Source organism: Kryptolebias marmoratus, linkage group LG7 (genome assembly GCF_001649575.2).
Source record: "Kryptolebias marmoratus isolate JLee-2015 linkage group LG7, ASM164957v2, whole genome shotgun sequence".
Lineage (NCBI taxonomy): Eukaryota > Metazoa > Chordata > Actinopteri > Cyprinodontiformes > Rivulidae > Kryptolebias > Kryptolebias marmoratus.
This window is the reverse complement of record NC_051436.1, coordinates 1,900,987-1,917,543: the sequence shown is the minus strand read 5'-3', so window position 1 is coordinate 1,917,543 and position 16,557 is coordinate 1,900,987. Positions and strand designations below refer to the sequence as shown.

The 16,557-nt window shown below is 46.4% G+C and overlaps 4 protein-coding genes across 6 annotated transcripts in view; 1 reads left to right on the top strand and 3 right to left on the bottom strand.

Moving 5' to 3' along the window:
* Positions 1 to 49: 49 nt before the first annotated feature.
* Positions 50 to 2,329, top strand: LOC112451544 (transcriptional regulatory protein LGE1-like). The gene is made up of 3 exons (XM_025011158.2): positions 50 to 375; positions 492 to 568; positions 1,385 to 2,329. The coding sequence occupies exons 1-3, from the start codon at positions 234 to 236 to the stop codon at positions 1,811 to 1,813; spliced, it is 648 nt and encodes a 215-aa protein (XP_024866926.1). The 5' UTR covers positions 50 to 233; the 3' UTR covers positions 1,814 to 2,329.
* On the bottom strand, positions 2,145 to 5,278 carry LOC108249154. Its single transcript, XM_025011166.2, has 6 exons — positions 5,207 to 5,278; positions 3,866 to 3,907; positions 3,114 to 3,389; positions 2,798 to 3,037; positions 2,513 to 2,722; positions 2,145 to 2,444 (listed from the first exon to the last, which is right to left on the bottom strand). Exons 1-6 carry the CDS (start codon positions 5,235 to 5,237, stop codon positions 2,365 to 2,367), a joined length of 879 nt encoding a protein of 292 aa, XP_024866934.1. The 5' UTR covers positions 5,238 to 5,278; the 3' UTR covers positions 2,145 to 2,364.
* A 339-nt stretch (positions 5,279 to 5,617) lies between these two features.
* Positions 5,618 to 8,651, bottom strand: LOC108249155. Its single transcript, XM_017438341.3, has 6 exons — positions 8,498 to 8,651; positions 7,289 to 7,627; positions 7,089 to 7,205; positions 6,472 to 6,810; positions 6,155 to 6,347; positions 5,618 to 6,050 (listed from the first exon to the last, which is right to left on the bottom strand). The coding sequence occupies exons 1-6, from the start codon at positions 8,526 to 8,528 to the stop codon at positions 6,029 to 6,031; spliced, it is 1,041 nt and encodes a 346-aa protein (XP_017293830.2). The 5' UTR covers positions 8,529 to 8,651; the 3' UTR covers positions 5,618 to 6,028.
* A 4,275-nt stretch (positions 8,652 to 12,926) lies between these two features.
* LOC108249160 overlaps positions 12,927 to 16,557 on the bottom strand; it is a 4,406-nt gene continuing 775 nt past the window's right edge. Inside the window, exons 1-6 of one of the 3 annotated variants that reach the window (XM_037976481.1) lie at positions 16,397 to 16,431; positions 14,938 to 15,276; positions 14,738 to 14,854; positions 14,071 to 14,448; positions 13,716 to 13,899; positions 12,927 to 13,613 (exon numbers count right to left, since the gene is read on the bottom strand). In XM_037976481.1, the coding sequence (XP_037832409.1) occupies positions 13,430 to 13,613; positions 13,716 to 13,899; positions 14,071 to 14,448; positions 14,738 to 14,854; positions 14,938 to 15,079 (1,005 nt within the window). In that variant the 5' untranslated portion in view covers positions 15,080 to 15,276; positions 16,397 to 16,431 and the 3' untranslated portion in view covers positions 12,927 to 13,429. Of the gene's footprint in view, positions 13,614 to 13,715; positions 13,900 to 14,070; positions 14,449 to 14,737; positions 14,855 to 14,937; positions 15,277 to 16,024; positions 16,079 to 16,396; positions 16,432 to 16,557 lie in introns of those variants that run through there. The other 2 variants (XM_037976480.1, XM_017438347.3) reach the window with 2 other exon arrangements.

The window sequence follows — 16,557 nt, the reverse complement described above, 5'->3', positions numbered from 1 at the left end:
TGCGGCTTTCGGCCCAGCCCGTGCCGCCACCCACCACCCCCGCCTGCCCAGTCGGGTCCCCCTCCCCCCCCCCGCCGTTCCCGGGCCCCCCGCCCCCCTCCTCTCAGGGGTACCACCCCGGACCGGGTCCAGTGCACCCCCTGTACCCCTCAGCTGGACCTCCGTACCCCCCTTACTCTCTGGGCTACCAGCCTTCGCCCCCTCCCGAGGAGCTCCAGGTGAGCCAGGGGCCGATGGAGCAGCTTCAGCCCGCGAACGGGGACTCGATGCTGGGGCACAGCCACGTCCGGGTCCTGGGTCCTCTGGAGAGTCCCGCCGCTGCTAACATGGCTAACGCTAACAGCAACAGAACCATCATGGTTACTTCCAACTTCGGTACGTAATCCACTGAGGGATTCTGGGTAATGAAGCAGGCGGCGTGTTTGACAACCAGGAGGTGCTAATGTGCAAATGTCTTAATGCAGCTTTTGACAGAAAGTTTTCCCCATCAGCCTTGAACAAGGACGGGGGGGAGAGTCTAACCCGGACGGTGCTGCTGGTTGACCCGCCACTCAACAATAAACCCATAGTATGTACCACACACACACACACACACACACAGGCCCTCACCATCACAGCTGCATGACTAACCTTAAACCTACAGTGTCAAATTATAACAAAGTGATCTAATTTATCACTTTAAAGTCATAAAAATAATCATTTAGCTGAATAATTAGATGATCAGTGATAAACTTTTATTGCTTTAACATTAAAAAGCTTGTAAATTACACAACTTTCTATGTTTTTGATTAGATATTTTTGTATATGTGCATCATCTATGATTAAAAAAACACTAAATACGCTTCATTCACGTCCACAAGTTTACAGCTTTAATTCTAAAAACTGATGGAAATCAGCAGTCGTAAACAAAGGTGAGGAATATTTGATTAATGCAGCTTTATTAGCTCCCAAACCATCATTTGATGATGTATAAATTGTGTTCAGAAGCATAAAAATTCAAATAAAAAAACTGTGTATTCTGGCAGCTATTATAGCTTGAAGTTAGCATCTATGCTAACTGTTAGGCAGTGATAATTAGAGGGTTTAGTTCACTCTTTCAGGCATGAAAATCTATAAATCAGTGTTTATGTAAAAACAAAGTCGTTAAAGTTTGAAGATGCAGCGTCTGGCTCAGCACAGATGAGCAGAAATGATTTCTGAATCGTCTAAAAATGGATTCTTAGCTGCTGTCCTGAATTCGGCCACTAGATGTCAGTAATTCTGCACCTTTAAATCAGTTGCAGCTGATAAATAAATTTGATTTGAAGCTTTAAATCTCTAAAAACGATGAAAATGTTGCTTTATTAGCAGTTTCAGGTTCACAGAAACTTGTTTCTCCTCGTAGCTCGCGTTGGTTTCTGACCCGGACATCAAAGACGCCTCTGTCTCCAAGGCAACCATGAAGCCCGGCAGCATCCCCGGCTCGCCGTCGAACTACCGGGGCCCCCGAAAACCGCCCAACCCCACCAAGCCCTACGTCCCGCCGGGCGCCCCGGACCCCAGCCAGCTGGGCTACCTGGCGACTGTCGCCATGGCGGAGCCTCTGTCAGTGGCGTGCAGCACGGAGGACGACTATGACGGCGAGGGCTTCGCCGTGAGCTACAGAGGGGAGGGGCAGAGGAGGGGCTACAGGGGGCGGGGAGGAAGAGGGAGGGGCGGCTACGACGCCGGCAGGGGGGCACCTAGGAGGAGATTTGTGGATATGGGGGCGGGGCCTAGCTATGTTCAGTTTAGCCCTTCTTACAGGGGGCGGGGTCGAGAGAGGGGCTACTAGCCAATCAGAGAAGAGGACATAGGAGGAGGGGTTTTTTTGCTTCTGAAATCAAACACTATGTTTCTGTTTGTCCATCTTTGCTCGGCGTGAACAATCTAAAGATTATATTTCTGAACAGCTGAATGTAAAAACGTCAGATTAGGATTGTTTGAGCTTTAGGGAGGAAGATAAATGAGCTCTGATGCGTTTAAGGACTTCCTCTTTACAGACAAACCTTAAACTTTCTGTCTTTTAGCTAAATTAAGTCATAAAAGTCGCTGCCTTCGACAGGAAGTCGAACCTCCGATCTGTAACGTTTGGAAACAATGCTGCAGCTTTTATTCGTCACAGGTTGTGGATGTTTGTCTCAAATGCTGCTGGTTTCTTTTTTTTTTTCTCCACTTTAGATCGTCTAACCTCTGCGGTGCCTTAAGTTTCCTACTTTTATTTAGTCAGAAACACTGCTGTACAGAACGAAAGATGCGTCTGCGTTGAATTTTTTTTATGTGGTTGAAATAAATAAAACTCTGGTTCAAATCTTTGTTTTTCTTTTGGTTTTAATGTCTGGGCGGTCAGAAGTCGTGCTCCGTGGCGATGTCGTCACGCTTCTCGGTGGGCGGGGCGGTCTCCGTGGAGGGGGCGGGCTGGTTTCCTGTGGGCGGAGTTATCAGAGGTCAGGGTGGCGCGGCGAGGCGGTCGGAGCGAGTGTCAGCGGTCTACCTGAGGTCCTCCTGCAGCAGATGGACGCCAGCAGGACGGTGCAGACGCAGTACGGACAGATGACCAGCAGGTGGCGGAGGAGCTGAAGAGCAGAGGGAGGAGGAGGAGGAGGAGGTGATGAAGGAGGAAGAGGAGGAGGAGAAGCTTCCAGAGGATCTGTTTGATCAGGAGGAGAGAAGGAGGTGCTGCTGGGAGGAGGAGGAGGAGGATCTGCAGGAGAGAAGAAGCTGCTTCAGTCACAGGTTGGCTCAACACTTTAAACAGGAAGTGATGTCACATCTTCACCTTTGACCCTGAGGAAACTCCGAGGGGACGACCCGAACGTGTCTGTGGAGCACCAGTAAAGACCTTCATCAGACTGTTGGACTTCCTGAAGGACGTGGGACGTGACCATGCTCCCGATGTTGTCCCTGTCCCTGAAGAAGTACGCTGCGACGGCGGAGCCATTCCTGTATCTGCAGCGCAGCGTGACGTCACTTCCTGCGGGGACAGGAAGTGCGGGGATCTCCAGTGCGAAGGCCGTGTCTGAACAGAAGGAAAGACGCGGACGATCACACGGACGGAAGCGACTCGGCCGCAGAGCTCCGGTCGGACCTGGTACCTTCTCTGCGGGTCACGGTGAGGTTGACCTGCTCGCTCCTCCGTCCAGAATGCGTCTCGCACCAGTAGAGTCCAGTGTAGGAGGACAGGAGGTCCAGGACGCAGGTCGACCCGTAGAGGACACCGAAACCCGAAGCAGCTGCTCCACATTCTTCCACCCGCCCTCCTCTGGACCTCCTGATGCTCCGCCCAGTCTCCTGTCCATCCTCGGGACAGCTCAGGGACACGGACTGTCCACTGAAGAACTGCTGAAGGTTTGGACTGATGTCCAGGGACGCTGGAGGACGGGAGACAGGGGACAAGTTTGAGGTTTCAGCTCATGCAACCAAGTCATCTGCCTGTCAGCAAAATATCTCATGAACCAGAGGATTTTAAAAGTGGACAGGTCAAAGGTCAGCTTGAGAACAAACGGCCACTAAAAGTCGAAGCACAGCGATGGCTGGTTTATAATCAGACCGAGACAGAAGGTTTCAGGTGGGAACTACAGGAATCTGATGTGACCAGCTAAAAGCTAAAGGTCGCTAACAGTAGCTAAAGGTTAACAGCAGCTGAAGATTTTAAAGATGTTTTTTGAAGGAGCTGCTTCTTCATGTGTTCCTGTGGTGTCAGAGCAGCATCTCCTAGAAGAGCCGAATGTTTGGATTTATGAGCAGCTGAAAGAAGCAGAAAGATTCTAAAAACTGATGCCGACTGACTCAGAAGTTCTGATTGGACCGGATCAGTGTGTTTGTAATAACATGTTGACCAACTTACCTGCAGAACCGGAGGTTCCGAGCAGCAACAGAACTGACACGCCTGCAGCAGAAAACAACCATCAGAGTTTAAATAAAAAAAATAAAAAATCATTTCAGCTCCTTAACTTCAAACAGTTTGATCGTCTGCACCGTCAGCTGACAGTGCAGTCCAAGATGGCCGCCACAGCCAAGGCAAACTGAGACTAAACTGAACGTCGGGAGTGAAGAACTGCAGCCTCCATTTTGTTTCATCTGTTTGTTTCACACCTCCTCCTCCTCCTCCTCCTCCCCCCACACACAGACACAGTTCTTTATATGAGCACACCCTGTACTTAATACTTTATATACTTTATATACTTCACCCCAACAAACTTCTTCCTTTTCCTGTAAACAGTTTGTTGGTTTTAAATCCACTCAGCTGCACATCTGTGTGAATTAGTCCTTCCTCTACAGTAAGAGTTTCTCTGCTGCTGTCCTTCAGTTTTCATAAAGCTGAGGGTCATTACTCAGTCTTCTGTTAGTTCTGCAGGAAACAGACATCAGGATCCGTGTTTATGTCAGATTCCATAAAACTGAAGGCAAATTAGTAGGAAAATGACGACAAAGTTATGAAGAATTTGTTGCTTTGATTCGTGTTTTCATTTCAAAACCGTCGTCTGAACGCTGAGAGCTGAAGGAGGTTCAGGTAAAAACAAACAGAAACTAAAATCTGCAACAAAAAAACACGACAAGAAGCTAAAATCACTGCAGAAGTCTGCAACACAGCAGCTAAAAGCTAAACACAGCTGAAGGATGTTGCTAAAAGCTAAGTGTAGTTAAAAAGTCAAATTAGTTAAATATTAACTAAAACCTGACAGCAGCTTAAAGAGATAAAAACAGTAGATTTCAGAAACAGGTTTAAAAAGAATCAGTGAGATTTTAATATCTTTCTGTGGGACAATCTTTCGAAATAAAATATAAATACTTTTAAAAATTATTTATGTTCAGAAATTATAAAACTATTATTTATTTAAACAGGAAAATGTCTTTAAACTGGTATATTTAACGTCTGTTAGCAGAATATCTCCTGAACCTTTGGAGCAGCTTGAATAAAACAACTTTTAGGATCAAATCATCATGTTTCCCTCAGCAGGTTCTGATATGGACAGGTGGGTGCAGAGGTTCTGATGTGGACTGGTGGGTGCAGAGGTTCTGATGTGGACCGGTGGGTGCAGAGGTTCTGATGGATGCAGAGGTTCTGATGGGTGCAGAGGTTCTGATGGGTGCAGAGGTTCTGATGGATGCAGAGGTTCTGATGGGTGCAGAGGTTCTGATGGGTGCAGAGGTTCTGATGGGTGCAGAGGTTCTGAGTGGGACTCACCGAGCAGCAGGCAGACGAGCCGAAGCTTCATGACGTCCGGATGTTGACTGAACGTGGATTTGATGAGCAGACAGGTTCCTCCAGCTTCACCACTTCCTGTTAGAGACCTCATTACAGCAGAGCTGTACTACAGCTGTACTACAGCTGTACTACAGGTACCAGCTGGTTACTACAGCTGTACTACAGACATCAGCTGGGTACTACAGCTGTACTACAGCTGTACTACAGCTGTACTACAGGTACCAGCTGGTTACTACAGCTGTACTACAGACATCAGCTGGGTACTACAGCTGTACTACAGCTGTACTACAGCTGTACTACAGGTACCAGCTGGTTACTACAGCTGTACTACAGATAAAACTGATTACTTACATCATCAGATTCATCAAGTGGGACGAGAATAATACCAAATACCAAATAACCAATAAACAGTTTTATTTAAAAATACTTCCATAAATACTGCATATATTTATATATACACGTACGCTCACGAGCCAGTTTATTAGGTCCAACTGCTTGTTAACACGATCAGATAATCAGCCAATCACGTGGCAGCAGATGATGAAGACGACGTGATGAAGTTCAAACAGCATCAGGATGGAGACAAAAGGACATCAAACAATCAGAGGTCGGACTCCACGGCCTCCAGATCTCCGTCCAATCAGAACCTCTGAGGAACGTTTCCAACATCTGAAGACAGAGGGGTCCAGCCTGGTCCTCATAAAGTGGCCGGTGACTGGTAACCAACCTAACCAACCATAACCAACCCTAACCAACATAGTGATTGTCTTTAAATGTTCACAGTTCTTCTCCGTCTGTCCACTAAGCTCCAGCGCTGTCCGAACTGGAAACAGGAAACAACAAACATCAGGAAAATCCTTTCTATTCCTCCGAGTCAAGATTTGTTTCAAATGTTTCATTCAACAACAAAAACCAGGTGAAAGTTACTCGTCCTTGATGGAGGATGGGGTGGACGGACGGTTCTCAGACGATGGTCCTACACTGTTCCTCCGACTGCTCCTCAGGCTCCTCCTCAGGGTGTCTTTCTGTCTGGTGATCCCAGAGAAGACCCAGTTCATGATCCTCGCTTCCTGAAGAGGATCTCTGTCTGAGTCTACATCCCCGTCTACGACCGAGCCACCTGCAGGTAGGAAGGATCCCAGACAAATTCAGGCTATTCTTCGTCAGATTTCTTCACTTCCTCTCAGAGTATAAATCCAGCTTTGCAGGACGTCTTTTAACCAGGTGGTGTTCAGAGTACTCACCTTTAACAGTGAGAGCCACGACTCTCTGTTTCAGGACGAGCTCGTCCCTCTGGACAGTGCAGACGTACAGGTCGTTGTCGTCACGGCAGGGTTGGAGCAGAGTCAGACTCAGGTCTCCGGTCCTCAGTGGGTTCCGGCTCATACTTGTGCGGGGCAGTTGGTAGTTCTCATCCTCCTCATCGGGCAGTTTTTGGTCCATGGCATACATGTAGACCACCCTGTCTTCATCAATGCGTCTCCACTCCACTGTGGCGTCCAGAGGAAGACGAGTTTTGGTTTTACAGGGCAGCAGGACGTACTGTTGTCCCTCTGTAACACTCACCAACTGCAGCTTGTAGGCTGTAGAGGACACAGCAGAGGACAACCACAGTGATGGACATGTTAGACGGTCTTATAGTCTTTATCTTTAACCTGCTGCTCCTGAGACAACTCTGTGCTCCATGTTCAGTGTGGTACCAGCCCTGTGACTACCTGTCAGCCTTTAAACAGGCAGCCTGAAGGGGAACTTTGTCCAAACGTCACAGTAAAGCTGGAAACAGTCTGAAGTTCTCTATCAGGGCCGTTTTCTGTCCACTGGATCTGAGCTAATCTGTCATCATAATCCCACAGTGACGTACCTGGGTTGAGTTTCACCGTTTTATATCTACAGTAGAAGAAGACACCGACGGCAGCAGCCAGGACAGACAGCACAACCAGGACAGGAAACACGACTTTGGGCCAGAGCGGAGGAGGTTCTACAGTCGAGACAAGAAAAGCTGAAACATCGTCCAGCAGTTTAGGACAAACTGAGTCTGAGTGGCACCGACCCTTTACTGACCCGTCACTTTCAGGGGGACGCTGATTCGGCTCAGTTCTTGTCCAGACCTGCGGACGGTGCAGGTGTAGACCTCGCTGTCAGAGACTGTGGGTGTCCTCAGAGTCAGGCTGAGGTCTCCGCTCTGCAGGGCGTCCGGCCTCATCTGCGTCCGCTCGCTGTAACGCTGGTTTTGCTCTCCGAAGTCGTCCCCGCTCCGCTGGCGGATGTGAACAGTGGAAATCTTCAGGTCCTCGCGGCTCCAAACCACAGTGGACTCTGAGGAAACAGAGTCGCTGACCTGACAGGGCAGCAGGACCGAGTCCACGCCCTCAGTCACCTCAACAGCTGAAGCCTGAGAAACTGAAGGAAACACAGATACAGATGTTGTCAGCTGGCAGGAGAAGACTGTGCTTCGACATTAAAGTCAACCAGAACGTTGATGGTCTTTGCGAGGTCATCAACCACTCATTAAGAAGACAGTTGGCATCAATTACATGTGATAAATCCAGGATAGAGGATATATAAACTCCCACAGCTGGGTTAAGGTGGTTTATTGTCCTAGTAGCAACATATTGGGGGGGGGGACCATGACCTCTTTACTGTAAATATGCTTCCATTAGGAACCGGAGAGTCCCATCATGGAGGTCCAGCTGACAGATCTGCAGCAGCTGTGTGATGCTAACGTGTCAACATGGACCAGAACCTCTGAGGAACGTTTCCAACGTCTTGTTGAATCTGTGCCACGAAGAATTAAAGCAGCTCTGAAGACAGAGGAGGTCCAACCCGGCATGAGCAATGTGAACGCAACGAATGCCTAAGTTCAAAAAGACTCCTAAAAGTCCTCCGTTGAGACAAAATGGAAGTTTTCAGGAAACCGTTAAAAGCTGCTGAAAACTTGTCCACGCCTGCTGCTTCCTGCAGAAATGAGCTTTTCTCTGTAAGCGTCAGGAGCTGAGTGCCAAAAAGGAAGATAATTATTTGTCTTGTGCCCTGCAGCTGTGTTTCGATGTTCTCACAGAGGAATGCAGGTTTGCTCAGAGTTTGAGGATTTTGGGTTTTAATCCCATCTTTGCTTCCTGCTGGTCGTCTGACAGAAGCTGCACGATTTACTGAGGGATTCAGTTATTAGAAATAAAACTAAACTTTGGAGTTTTGTGACTCCAGGAAGCACTAAAGCTGTGATCGTCCTTCAAATAAACGTCAGTGAAGTTGACTGGAAGTTGATCTTACCTTGCAGGAGAATCACTGACAGGAAAAACATCTTTATTGTCCTTCAACAAAACTCCCAGTGAAGAGGCTGCTCCCGACATCTGCTCCTCCCTTCAGAGATCCATAAGGATCAGGATTAGATTTCCTTTCAGAATAAAAGCGTCTCCAAGGCGTAACGTCCGGCGTTCGGCTTGAACTTTATTTATAACTTGAGGAAGGAAACAATTATCAGAAACGAAACAAACTGAAGTTCCTCATCAGGAAATAAAGAATTGTTTTGAACGCCGTCAGTTCAGAGATGGTCAACACTTTCAGATTGTTTTGTTTTAAATAGAAATGATTTCAAGAGGAAACAGATAACAGCCGGACTTTTAGCTCCCTGAGATGAGTTCTGCTGTGATGTGGTGCAGATGTTCAACAGATGCAGATAAATTTGTTTGTATTCTTAAGGTAAAGATAAAAATCAGTCGCTGCTTTTGAATTTTGGTTCAACAGAATTATTTTAAAAACAAATTAATAAAACTGACCTTGACTAAAAGGATAATTCTCCTGGAAGAGTTCAAGTTAAACTCAGGTGTGTCCTGGAGTCAGCATCACAGGTGTCCTCAGTCCTGGAGTCAGCATCACAGGCGTCCTCAGTCCTGGAGTCGGCATCACAGGTGTCCTCGATCCTGGAATCGGCATCACAGGTGTCCTCGGTCCTGGAGTCGGCATCACAGGTGTCCTCGGTCCTGGAGTCAGCATCACAGGTGTCCTCGGTCCTGGAGTCAGCATCACAGGTGTCCTCGATCCTGGAATCAGCATCACAGGTGTCCTCGGTCCTGGAGTCGGCATCACAGGTGTCCTCGGTCCTGGAGTCAGCATCACAGGTGTCCTCAGTCCTGGAGTCAGGCTGCCTGTTTAAAGGGGGACAGGTAGTCACAGGGCTGTTTGGTATTTTGGTGTGTATCCTCGTTGAACATGGAGGACAGGAAGCTGAGGACAGAGTTGTCTCAGGAGCTTAGAAAGACAATGACTGAGCAGCAGGTTAAATGTCTCCAAGCAGCTGGATGTCCCTGAGACTACAGAAGGTTCATGTCCACAGGACTGGAGACAACCACCTTGGACGTGTCCACAACTGAAGACAAACTGAAGAGACGGATAATAGGAATAGTGACCAAAGAGATTAGAGGTGAACTCCAAGGTCAAAGGTCATCAGTGTGTTTGAGACAAAGTGGACTTAATGGAAGACAACCGAGGAGAACACCAAACCATAAAGACAGACTGGAATTTGTCAAAATGCATCTTGAGAGTCCACAAAGCTTCTGGGACAATGTCCTTTGGACAGATGAGACAAAAATGGAGCCTTCTGACCACAAGTCCCATTAGCTCTGTGTCCACAGACCCGAACCAGAACCAAAGACCAGAACCCTGAACCTACAGGGGGACATGGAGAAGGCTTGGTTCTGTTCAGGGTCCAAGGAAACCTCAAGACTATAAAGGCCTCCTGGAGCCAGATGTCTCAGTCTCAGCTCGTGGGTCCAACAGGATCATGACCCAAAACACCAAGAACGGGTCAGAACCAAACATTGGACCGTTCTGAAGAGGCCTTCTGAGCCCTGATCTAAATCCTGCTGAACATCTGTGGGAGGAGCTGAAACATCTGGAGGAGGAAGCCTTCAGACCTGAGACAGCTGGAGCAGAACACCTGAGGACACCTGAGGACACCTGTGGACAACTGTGAACAACTGTGAACAGTTGCAGAAGTCTCAGAGAGACTCACAGAAATCACCTGGTTGCCTTCATGTCAGTTTGTTATTTTTTTAAAAATATTTTAGTTGAACCAAATTTCTAAAGCAGCAACTGATTTTCATTAGTTTGATTTTTAGTAAAAACTTTTTTTACTTTATTCAGTTTCAAGTTATTTCTGTGCCTTTTTTGTTTTTTTTTCTTTAATGAACTAAATTTGTCCACATCTTTGAATGAACACATGCAGGATGAGGATGTTTATTATTTAGTTTTAAATAAAGTTTTATTTGGAAACACGATGCTTTAACGAGACCGTAGAACGTCTCGGGAACAGGAAGCGTAGAGTTTGTTCTCGATGAATGAACGTTCCAGTTCTGGTCACGTCTGGACATGTTTTTTTTTCAGAGAGCAGCTCTTCATTCAGCAACACACCTCCTGAGTCAGCTCCAGGTGTGTGAGGAGACGACTCTGGTTTTTCAGGATTTATCTAAAAGAACAGCAGAAATGATGCAAATAAAAAAAAGTAACTGTTCAGATGGAAATTGCACCAATTTAATTTGCTTTCAGGCTGATTATATTCCTAATAAAGCATAAACAATTACAATTATATGTTTTTATTTTCTAAATAATGTTTGTTTGTGCCCTGAAAGTTAGATTAAAAGAAGAAGAAGAAAGTATTAAAGTATTAATTACTGTTCAGGTGACAACACCTGGACCTTATTTCTAACCAACAAAGAGCTTCTGACTGACAGGAAACCAACTTCCTGTTTTTATTCGGAGAAAGGCTCGATGTTTAAGAAAGAAAGTAAATATGAACATAAAGCCGAGGGTCCTGTCTTTGCGGGCAGCGGTTTCGGTGAATTCTTCGTCTTTAAAGTGGGAGTGAAACTCGCCCTCAGATGGTGAGAAGTTCCACATGAAGACCCGGGGCTTGCAGAACGTCACTGGATGGGTTCTGGTTTCCTGAGTCTTGACCTGGGCTGAGGTATGTGGTAAGGCGTGTTGCATCACTTCCTGCCTGTTTCGCAGCTTCTGGAGATCTGCTGACTGAGAAACACTTCGCATCCAGACTGAAAGAGTCAGAACTAAAAGTACTCAGACTCACTTCACAAGTCATCTTTCTCCCCATCAGAACCATCAGAACCCCTTAAAGACAAACTTCATTTAATGTGTAAGTTGATTAAAAGTGTGTGGAGTTTCTGAAGGACTCCAGAACCTCCAGACCTCTGCTGATCCGGCCTTTCTGGCAGAGAGGAGAAGTTTGAAGGACTCAGACTGTGATGGAGACTAAACCTCAGATCTAAATGCAGTGAAGCACGGTGGTGGCAGCATCATGCTGTGGGAGTGTTTGTCACCTGCAGGGACTGCAGGGTCAGAGTTCCAGGAGACATGGATGGAGGAAAATACAGAGAGATTCTTGAGAGGAACTTGTTGGAGTCTTCCAGAGACCTGAGACAGGGACGGAGGTCCACCGTCCAGCAGGACAATCAGCCGAAACCTTCTGCTGGTTTAACCCTCCTGGAGCCTTCGAAACTTCAGATCCATCTGACTCGAAGACCACAGGAGAACCAGTTAAAGGTCCTGGATCGGCCCAGTCAAAGCCCGGACGTCAGTCCAACTGAGAACCTCTGCTTTGATTTAAAGATCGTTGGACACAAGCAGCACCGGCCAACCTGAAGAACTGGAGACGTTTGGACACAAAGAACGGACAAAACGTCAGAGGTAAGATGGAGCAAACTCACCAAGAAGTACCGACCACGACCCGCAGAAAGATCCAGCTGTTTGAGGATCCAAGGAAAGACACCAAAGACAAAACATCAAACTACTGGAACCGGGTGGTTTGTCCGTTCTTAAAATGGTTTTTATTTATTTAGGAGTGATTGTAAATTCCCACGCATGTTGAGTCCATGAAAGCACCCATGCCCCAGTGTTGCGTGGCTCATTAGGATGTGGGCGTTGGCTGTTTGGTCAGTACCTGTGTGGCTGCAGGTGTTGTTGGCTCCACGTTCATCAGGTTGGACAACTATACTGGATGTATGTCAGTGTGCAGCAGATTTCCACAGTGACTGTTTGGATTGTGACTAATTGTTGGGATTGCTGCTGTTGCTTTATTATGCTCCCACCTTTTCCTTTCTTTTTGTAGTTTTTTTTTTTGGGTCCATATCTGCTCTCATGTAGCTGATTTTGGTTTATGTAATTTGTTTTCTTTACTAACTTTGTTTTGGGTTATTGTGTGTGGATAGCTAATTTTGCCTTCAGTTGCTGTTTCTTACTGGGTTTTAATATTGAACGGTCTACTTTTTAATATTGTAAACCAGAAAAATATAAATAAAACAGATTTTGTACACTATTTCTGCTTGTCATTTGAGCCAGATGTGTTTGGGTACTTCTTAGTATTATTTGAGAGGTTTACCAGTTGGAAGAGTCACTTCCCTCGTGTCACACTGCGACAAAACAAGATCTGACACAGAACCAGAGAACATCAGGGGTACAAATACTCAGGATTAGTGGACAAAGAGATTAGAGGTGAACTCCAAGGTCAAAGGTCATCGGTGTGTTTGAGACAAAGTGGACTTAATGGAAGACAACCAAGGAGGACATCAAACCATAAAGACATAAAGAACACCGACAACAAAGAGGCTGAAACACAAGAAACTAAGAAACAGGAAACCAGCAGCTCCTGGAATAAAAGACAAAAAAAATGGACTCTCCACTCTGGGACGACGTTCTTCCAGTTGTTTAATTTTGTATAAAAAATAAAAATCACAGACATGCCACAAAACTACAGTTTTTCAGAGCTCCCCTTTTTGTAAGTCACAGTTGTCTGTTCCAGATCAAGTAAAGTAAAACATGACGAAGAACCCGTTCTGTTTTATTTTACCGCAAATTGTTTAAAGGCTTAGTAGACTTAGTGTATGTAAACTTATGACACATGTAAAAAAAAAAAAAAAAATCTCTCATTATTTGTGATGTCCTAACTGCCCTAAAACAGGAAATGTTTAGTGTGATTTATTGGTTTCACCTGTATGTGTATCGTAAATAACTCAGGACCCAACACTGAACCTTGTGGAACACCACAAGTTATTATTGTCTTTAGCTGTTCTTCTGTTTTTAGAGGTGAAACCTGTTGTCCAAATAAGTAAATGTTTATATAGCACCTTTCACAGATAAAAATCATAAAGTACTTCACACAAACAAACTGTGGTGCAGATTTCACTTTCAGTTTTAAACCCATGAATGCTGGCGGACATGAGTTTTTCGAACAGGAGTTTCAGGCTCCTGGTCCCACACGCCCGTCTGACTTCCTGCGTCGCTGTGAGCTGCTCTCTGGTCTCTCGACTCAAAATAACAATCAGTCATGTCATCGACTCTGACTGATCTGTAGGACCGATAGACTCCACTGCTCGACCTGCAGAGGAAACGGGACAGACAGGAGGACGCGCACGCTTTAAATGTCGGACTTAAGATCAGACAACAAGCAACTTCAAGGAAAAAGAAAAGTGCACGTTACTCGAAAGCGCATGAGGATGCAAGAGATCGTTGGTAGTGTAGCCCAGCTGCAATGCTGCTCTTCAGGCTCTGCCTCAGACTGTCCCTGTCCCTGCCGTTCTCGGTCCTGATCCAGTTCCAGATATGGCTGTCTGGACCTGGAGAATCATCTGGACCTGAGAAAGTATCTGACGCCAAACACCCATCTGGGACAGAGCGGAGAAACAATTAACAGTCATCGAGCGAAGGAGACGGACTCTGGAAGGAAGAATTATGAGTTAAAATAAATGCAACCATTATAGCTACGGGGGAAATAAAATCTTATATTTTATTCCTCTGCTGTCTCTGCAGGATGTCATGAAAAGACGTTTTCTAACCTGTTTGAACTTCTGCTGCGATGTGTTCAAAGTCCTTTCCTTTAACGTTGAGAGACACGACTTTCTGCTTCACTTTGTGTCCATCCTGTTGGACGGTGCAGACGTAGAGACCGCTGTCTGCAAGGCGGGGGTTAAACAGAGTCAAGCTGAGGTCTCTGGTTCTCAGCGGGTTCTCCGCCATCTTGGTGGGGGGGTTTTGGTAGTTCTCATCCTCCTCATCAGGCAGTTCTCGGTGGTTTGGATACATGTGGACCACCACATCTATGTCCATGCGTCTCCACTCCACTGTGGCGTCCAGAGGAAGACGAGTTTTGGTTTTACAGGGCAGCAGGACGTACTGTTGTCCCTCTGTAACACTCACCAAATGCAGCTTGTAGGCTGTAGAGGACACAGCAGAGGACAACCACAGTGATGGACATGTTGGACTGCCTGGAGACGGTCTTATAGTCTTTATCTTTAACCTGCTGCTCCTGAGACAACTCTGTGCTCCATGTTCAGTGTGGTACCAGCCCTGTGACTACCTGTCAGCCTTTAAACAGGCAGCTTGAAGGGGAACTTTGTCCAAACGTCACAGTAAAGCTGGAAACAGTCTGAAGTTCTCTATCAGGGCCGTTTTCTGTCCACTGGATCTGAGCTAATCTGTCATCATAATCCCACAGTGACGTACCTGGGTTGAGTTTCACCGTTTTGTATCTACAGTAGAAGAAGACACTGACGGCAGCAGCCAGGACAGACAGCACAACCAGGACAGGAAACACGACTTTGGGCCAGAGCGGAGGAGGTTCTACAGTCGAGACAAGAAAAGCTGAAACATCGTCCAGCAGTTTAGGACAAACTGAGTCTGAGTGGCACCGACCCTTTACTGACCCGTCACTTTCAGGGGGACGCTGATTCGGCTCAGTTCTTGTCCAGACCTGCGGACGGTGCAGGTGTAGACCTCGCTGTCAGAGACTGTGGGTGTCCTCAGAGTCAGGCTGAGGTCTCCGCTCTGCAGGGCGTCCGGCCTCATCTGCGTCCGCTCGCTGTAACGCTGGTTTTGCTCTCCGAAGTCGTCCCCGCTCCGCTGGCGGATGTGAACAGTGGAAATCTTCAGGTCCTCGCGGCTCCAAACCACAGTGGACTCTGAGGAAACAGAGTCGCTGACCTGACAGGGCAGCAGGACCGAGTCCACGCCCTCAGTCACCTCAACAGCTGAAGCCTGAGAAACTGAAGGAAACACAGATACAGATGTTGTCAGCTGGACAGATGATCGTCTCCACCGGTTCTGTGCTGGTCCAGTATTCCTCAACCATTAGGTAACATTCTTTTACAGATTATAGGTGCTCCGGATGATGAGTTTTGCCTTTGTTACCATGGTGACGTAACTCGGTTCGAAAAGATTCTCCTTCGATAACTTTCAGCTGTTAAAGCAGAAATCTAACTTCGTAGTAAAACCTCGTTTTGTTGCAGTGAAACTAGTAGTTTTCATAAAACCCATATTTTATTCAGAATGAAAAATAATAATCATATCAAACCTGATACTAAGAAACTAACATTTTTAGGAACAAATACATTAATTTTAAGTTTATGACAGCATCTCATCTCTTTAAAGTTGTTCCAGGAGCAACAAAAGGCTGTAAAAGTTAATGGGACGAATCAGAAACATCTGGAGGAGCATTTAGAGACTGATCGGGTTAATTATCAGCAGGTCAGTCAGAGGAGAGGAGATAAAACGAGCATTTAGAGGCTGAATCTGTCAGAAGACAGGCAGAGGTTCACCAGACTGAGAGGAACTGTCTGAAAACAGAGGAACTATTTCAGAATAAAGTTCCTCAATTAAAAACTTTGAATTTCCATCACCTGCAGCTCATAAAATCAACAGATCTGAAGAGTCTGCAGAAACCTCTGAGGTCAAAGGTCAAAGCTGGTTCTGGTTCTGTTCTGCTCAGGAACACTGTCTGTAAACACAGCTCACCGTGCCGTTTAAAGCTCCATCAGGCAAAGAAGAAGCCAGATGTGAACAGATGTCTCCTCTGGACCAAAGAAGAGAACTGTTCTGAGGTCAGCCTGCCTCTCTGATGGTATGGGGGTGCATTAGTCCAGGTTCCAGGACTGTTGGACAGACAGAATGGGACAACCTCAGGTCCAGATGTTTACAGATGCTGCACAGAGGGAAACATCTGGAACATCTTTAAGATGTGTTGCTGCCTTTAAATTCAAATTTATTTATTTATTTTTTAAATAAAATTGTCCGCTCCAGGTTCATAGGATTTATAAATGACTGCCTTCTCTTAACATTTTACACAACATCCAACTTTGTTTTAAATCATGATTTTATTAATTTTACATTAAATTCTGGCTCTTGATCCATCCATCCATCCATCCATCCATCCATCCATCTTCTTCCTCTTATCCGGGGTCGGGTCTCGGGGGCAGCAGCCTAAGCAGGGAGACCCAGACTTCCCTCTCCCCAGCCACTTGGGCCAGCTCCTCCGGGGGAATCCCAAG

What these genes read in the sequence shown, in the direction of transcription:
- LOC108249155 (XM_017438341.3), bottom strand. Translation starts at nt 8,528, where the DNA reads ATGTTTTTCCTGTCAGTGATTCTCCTGCAAG. An exon ending in CGTCCCCCTGAAAGTGACGG is followed by an intron (nt 7,206 to 7,288) that starts GTCAGTAAAGGG and finishes TCTCGACTGTAG; the next exon opens with AACCTCCTCCGCTCTGGCCC. An exon ending in AACGGTGAAACTCAACCCAG is followed by an intron (nt 6,811 to 7,088) that starts GTACGTCACTGT and finishes TGTCCTCTACAG; the next exon opens with CCTACAAGCTGCAGTTGGTG.
- LOC112451544 (XM_025011158.2), top strand. Translation starts at nt 234, where the DNA reads ATGGAGCAGCTTCAGCCCGCGAACGGGGACTCGATGCTGGGGCACAGC. An exon ending in CATGGTTACTTCCAACTTCG is followed by an intron (nt 376 to 491) that starts GTACGTAATCCA and finishes TTTCCCCATCAG; the next exon opens with CCTTGAACAAGGACGGGGGG. An exon ending in CACTCAACAATAAACCCATA is followed by an intron (nt 569 to 1,384) that starts GTATGTACCACA and finishes TTCTCCTCGTAG; the next exon opens with CTCGCGTTGGTTTCTGACCC.
- LOC108249154 (XM_025011166.2), bottom strand. Translation starts at nt 5,237, where the DNA reads ATGAAGCTTCGGCTCGTCTGCCTGCTGCTCG. An exon ending in CACCGTGACCCGCAGAGAAG is followed by an intron (nt 3,038 to 3,113) that starts GTACCAGGTCCG and finishes CCTTCTGTTCAG; the next exon opens with ACACGGCCTTCGCACTGGAG. An exon ending in CTGCTGCAGGAGGACCTCAG is followed by an intron (nt 2,445 to 2,512) that starts GTAGACCGCTGA and finishes CTCCGCCCACAG; the next exon opens with GAAACCAGCCCGCCCCCTCC.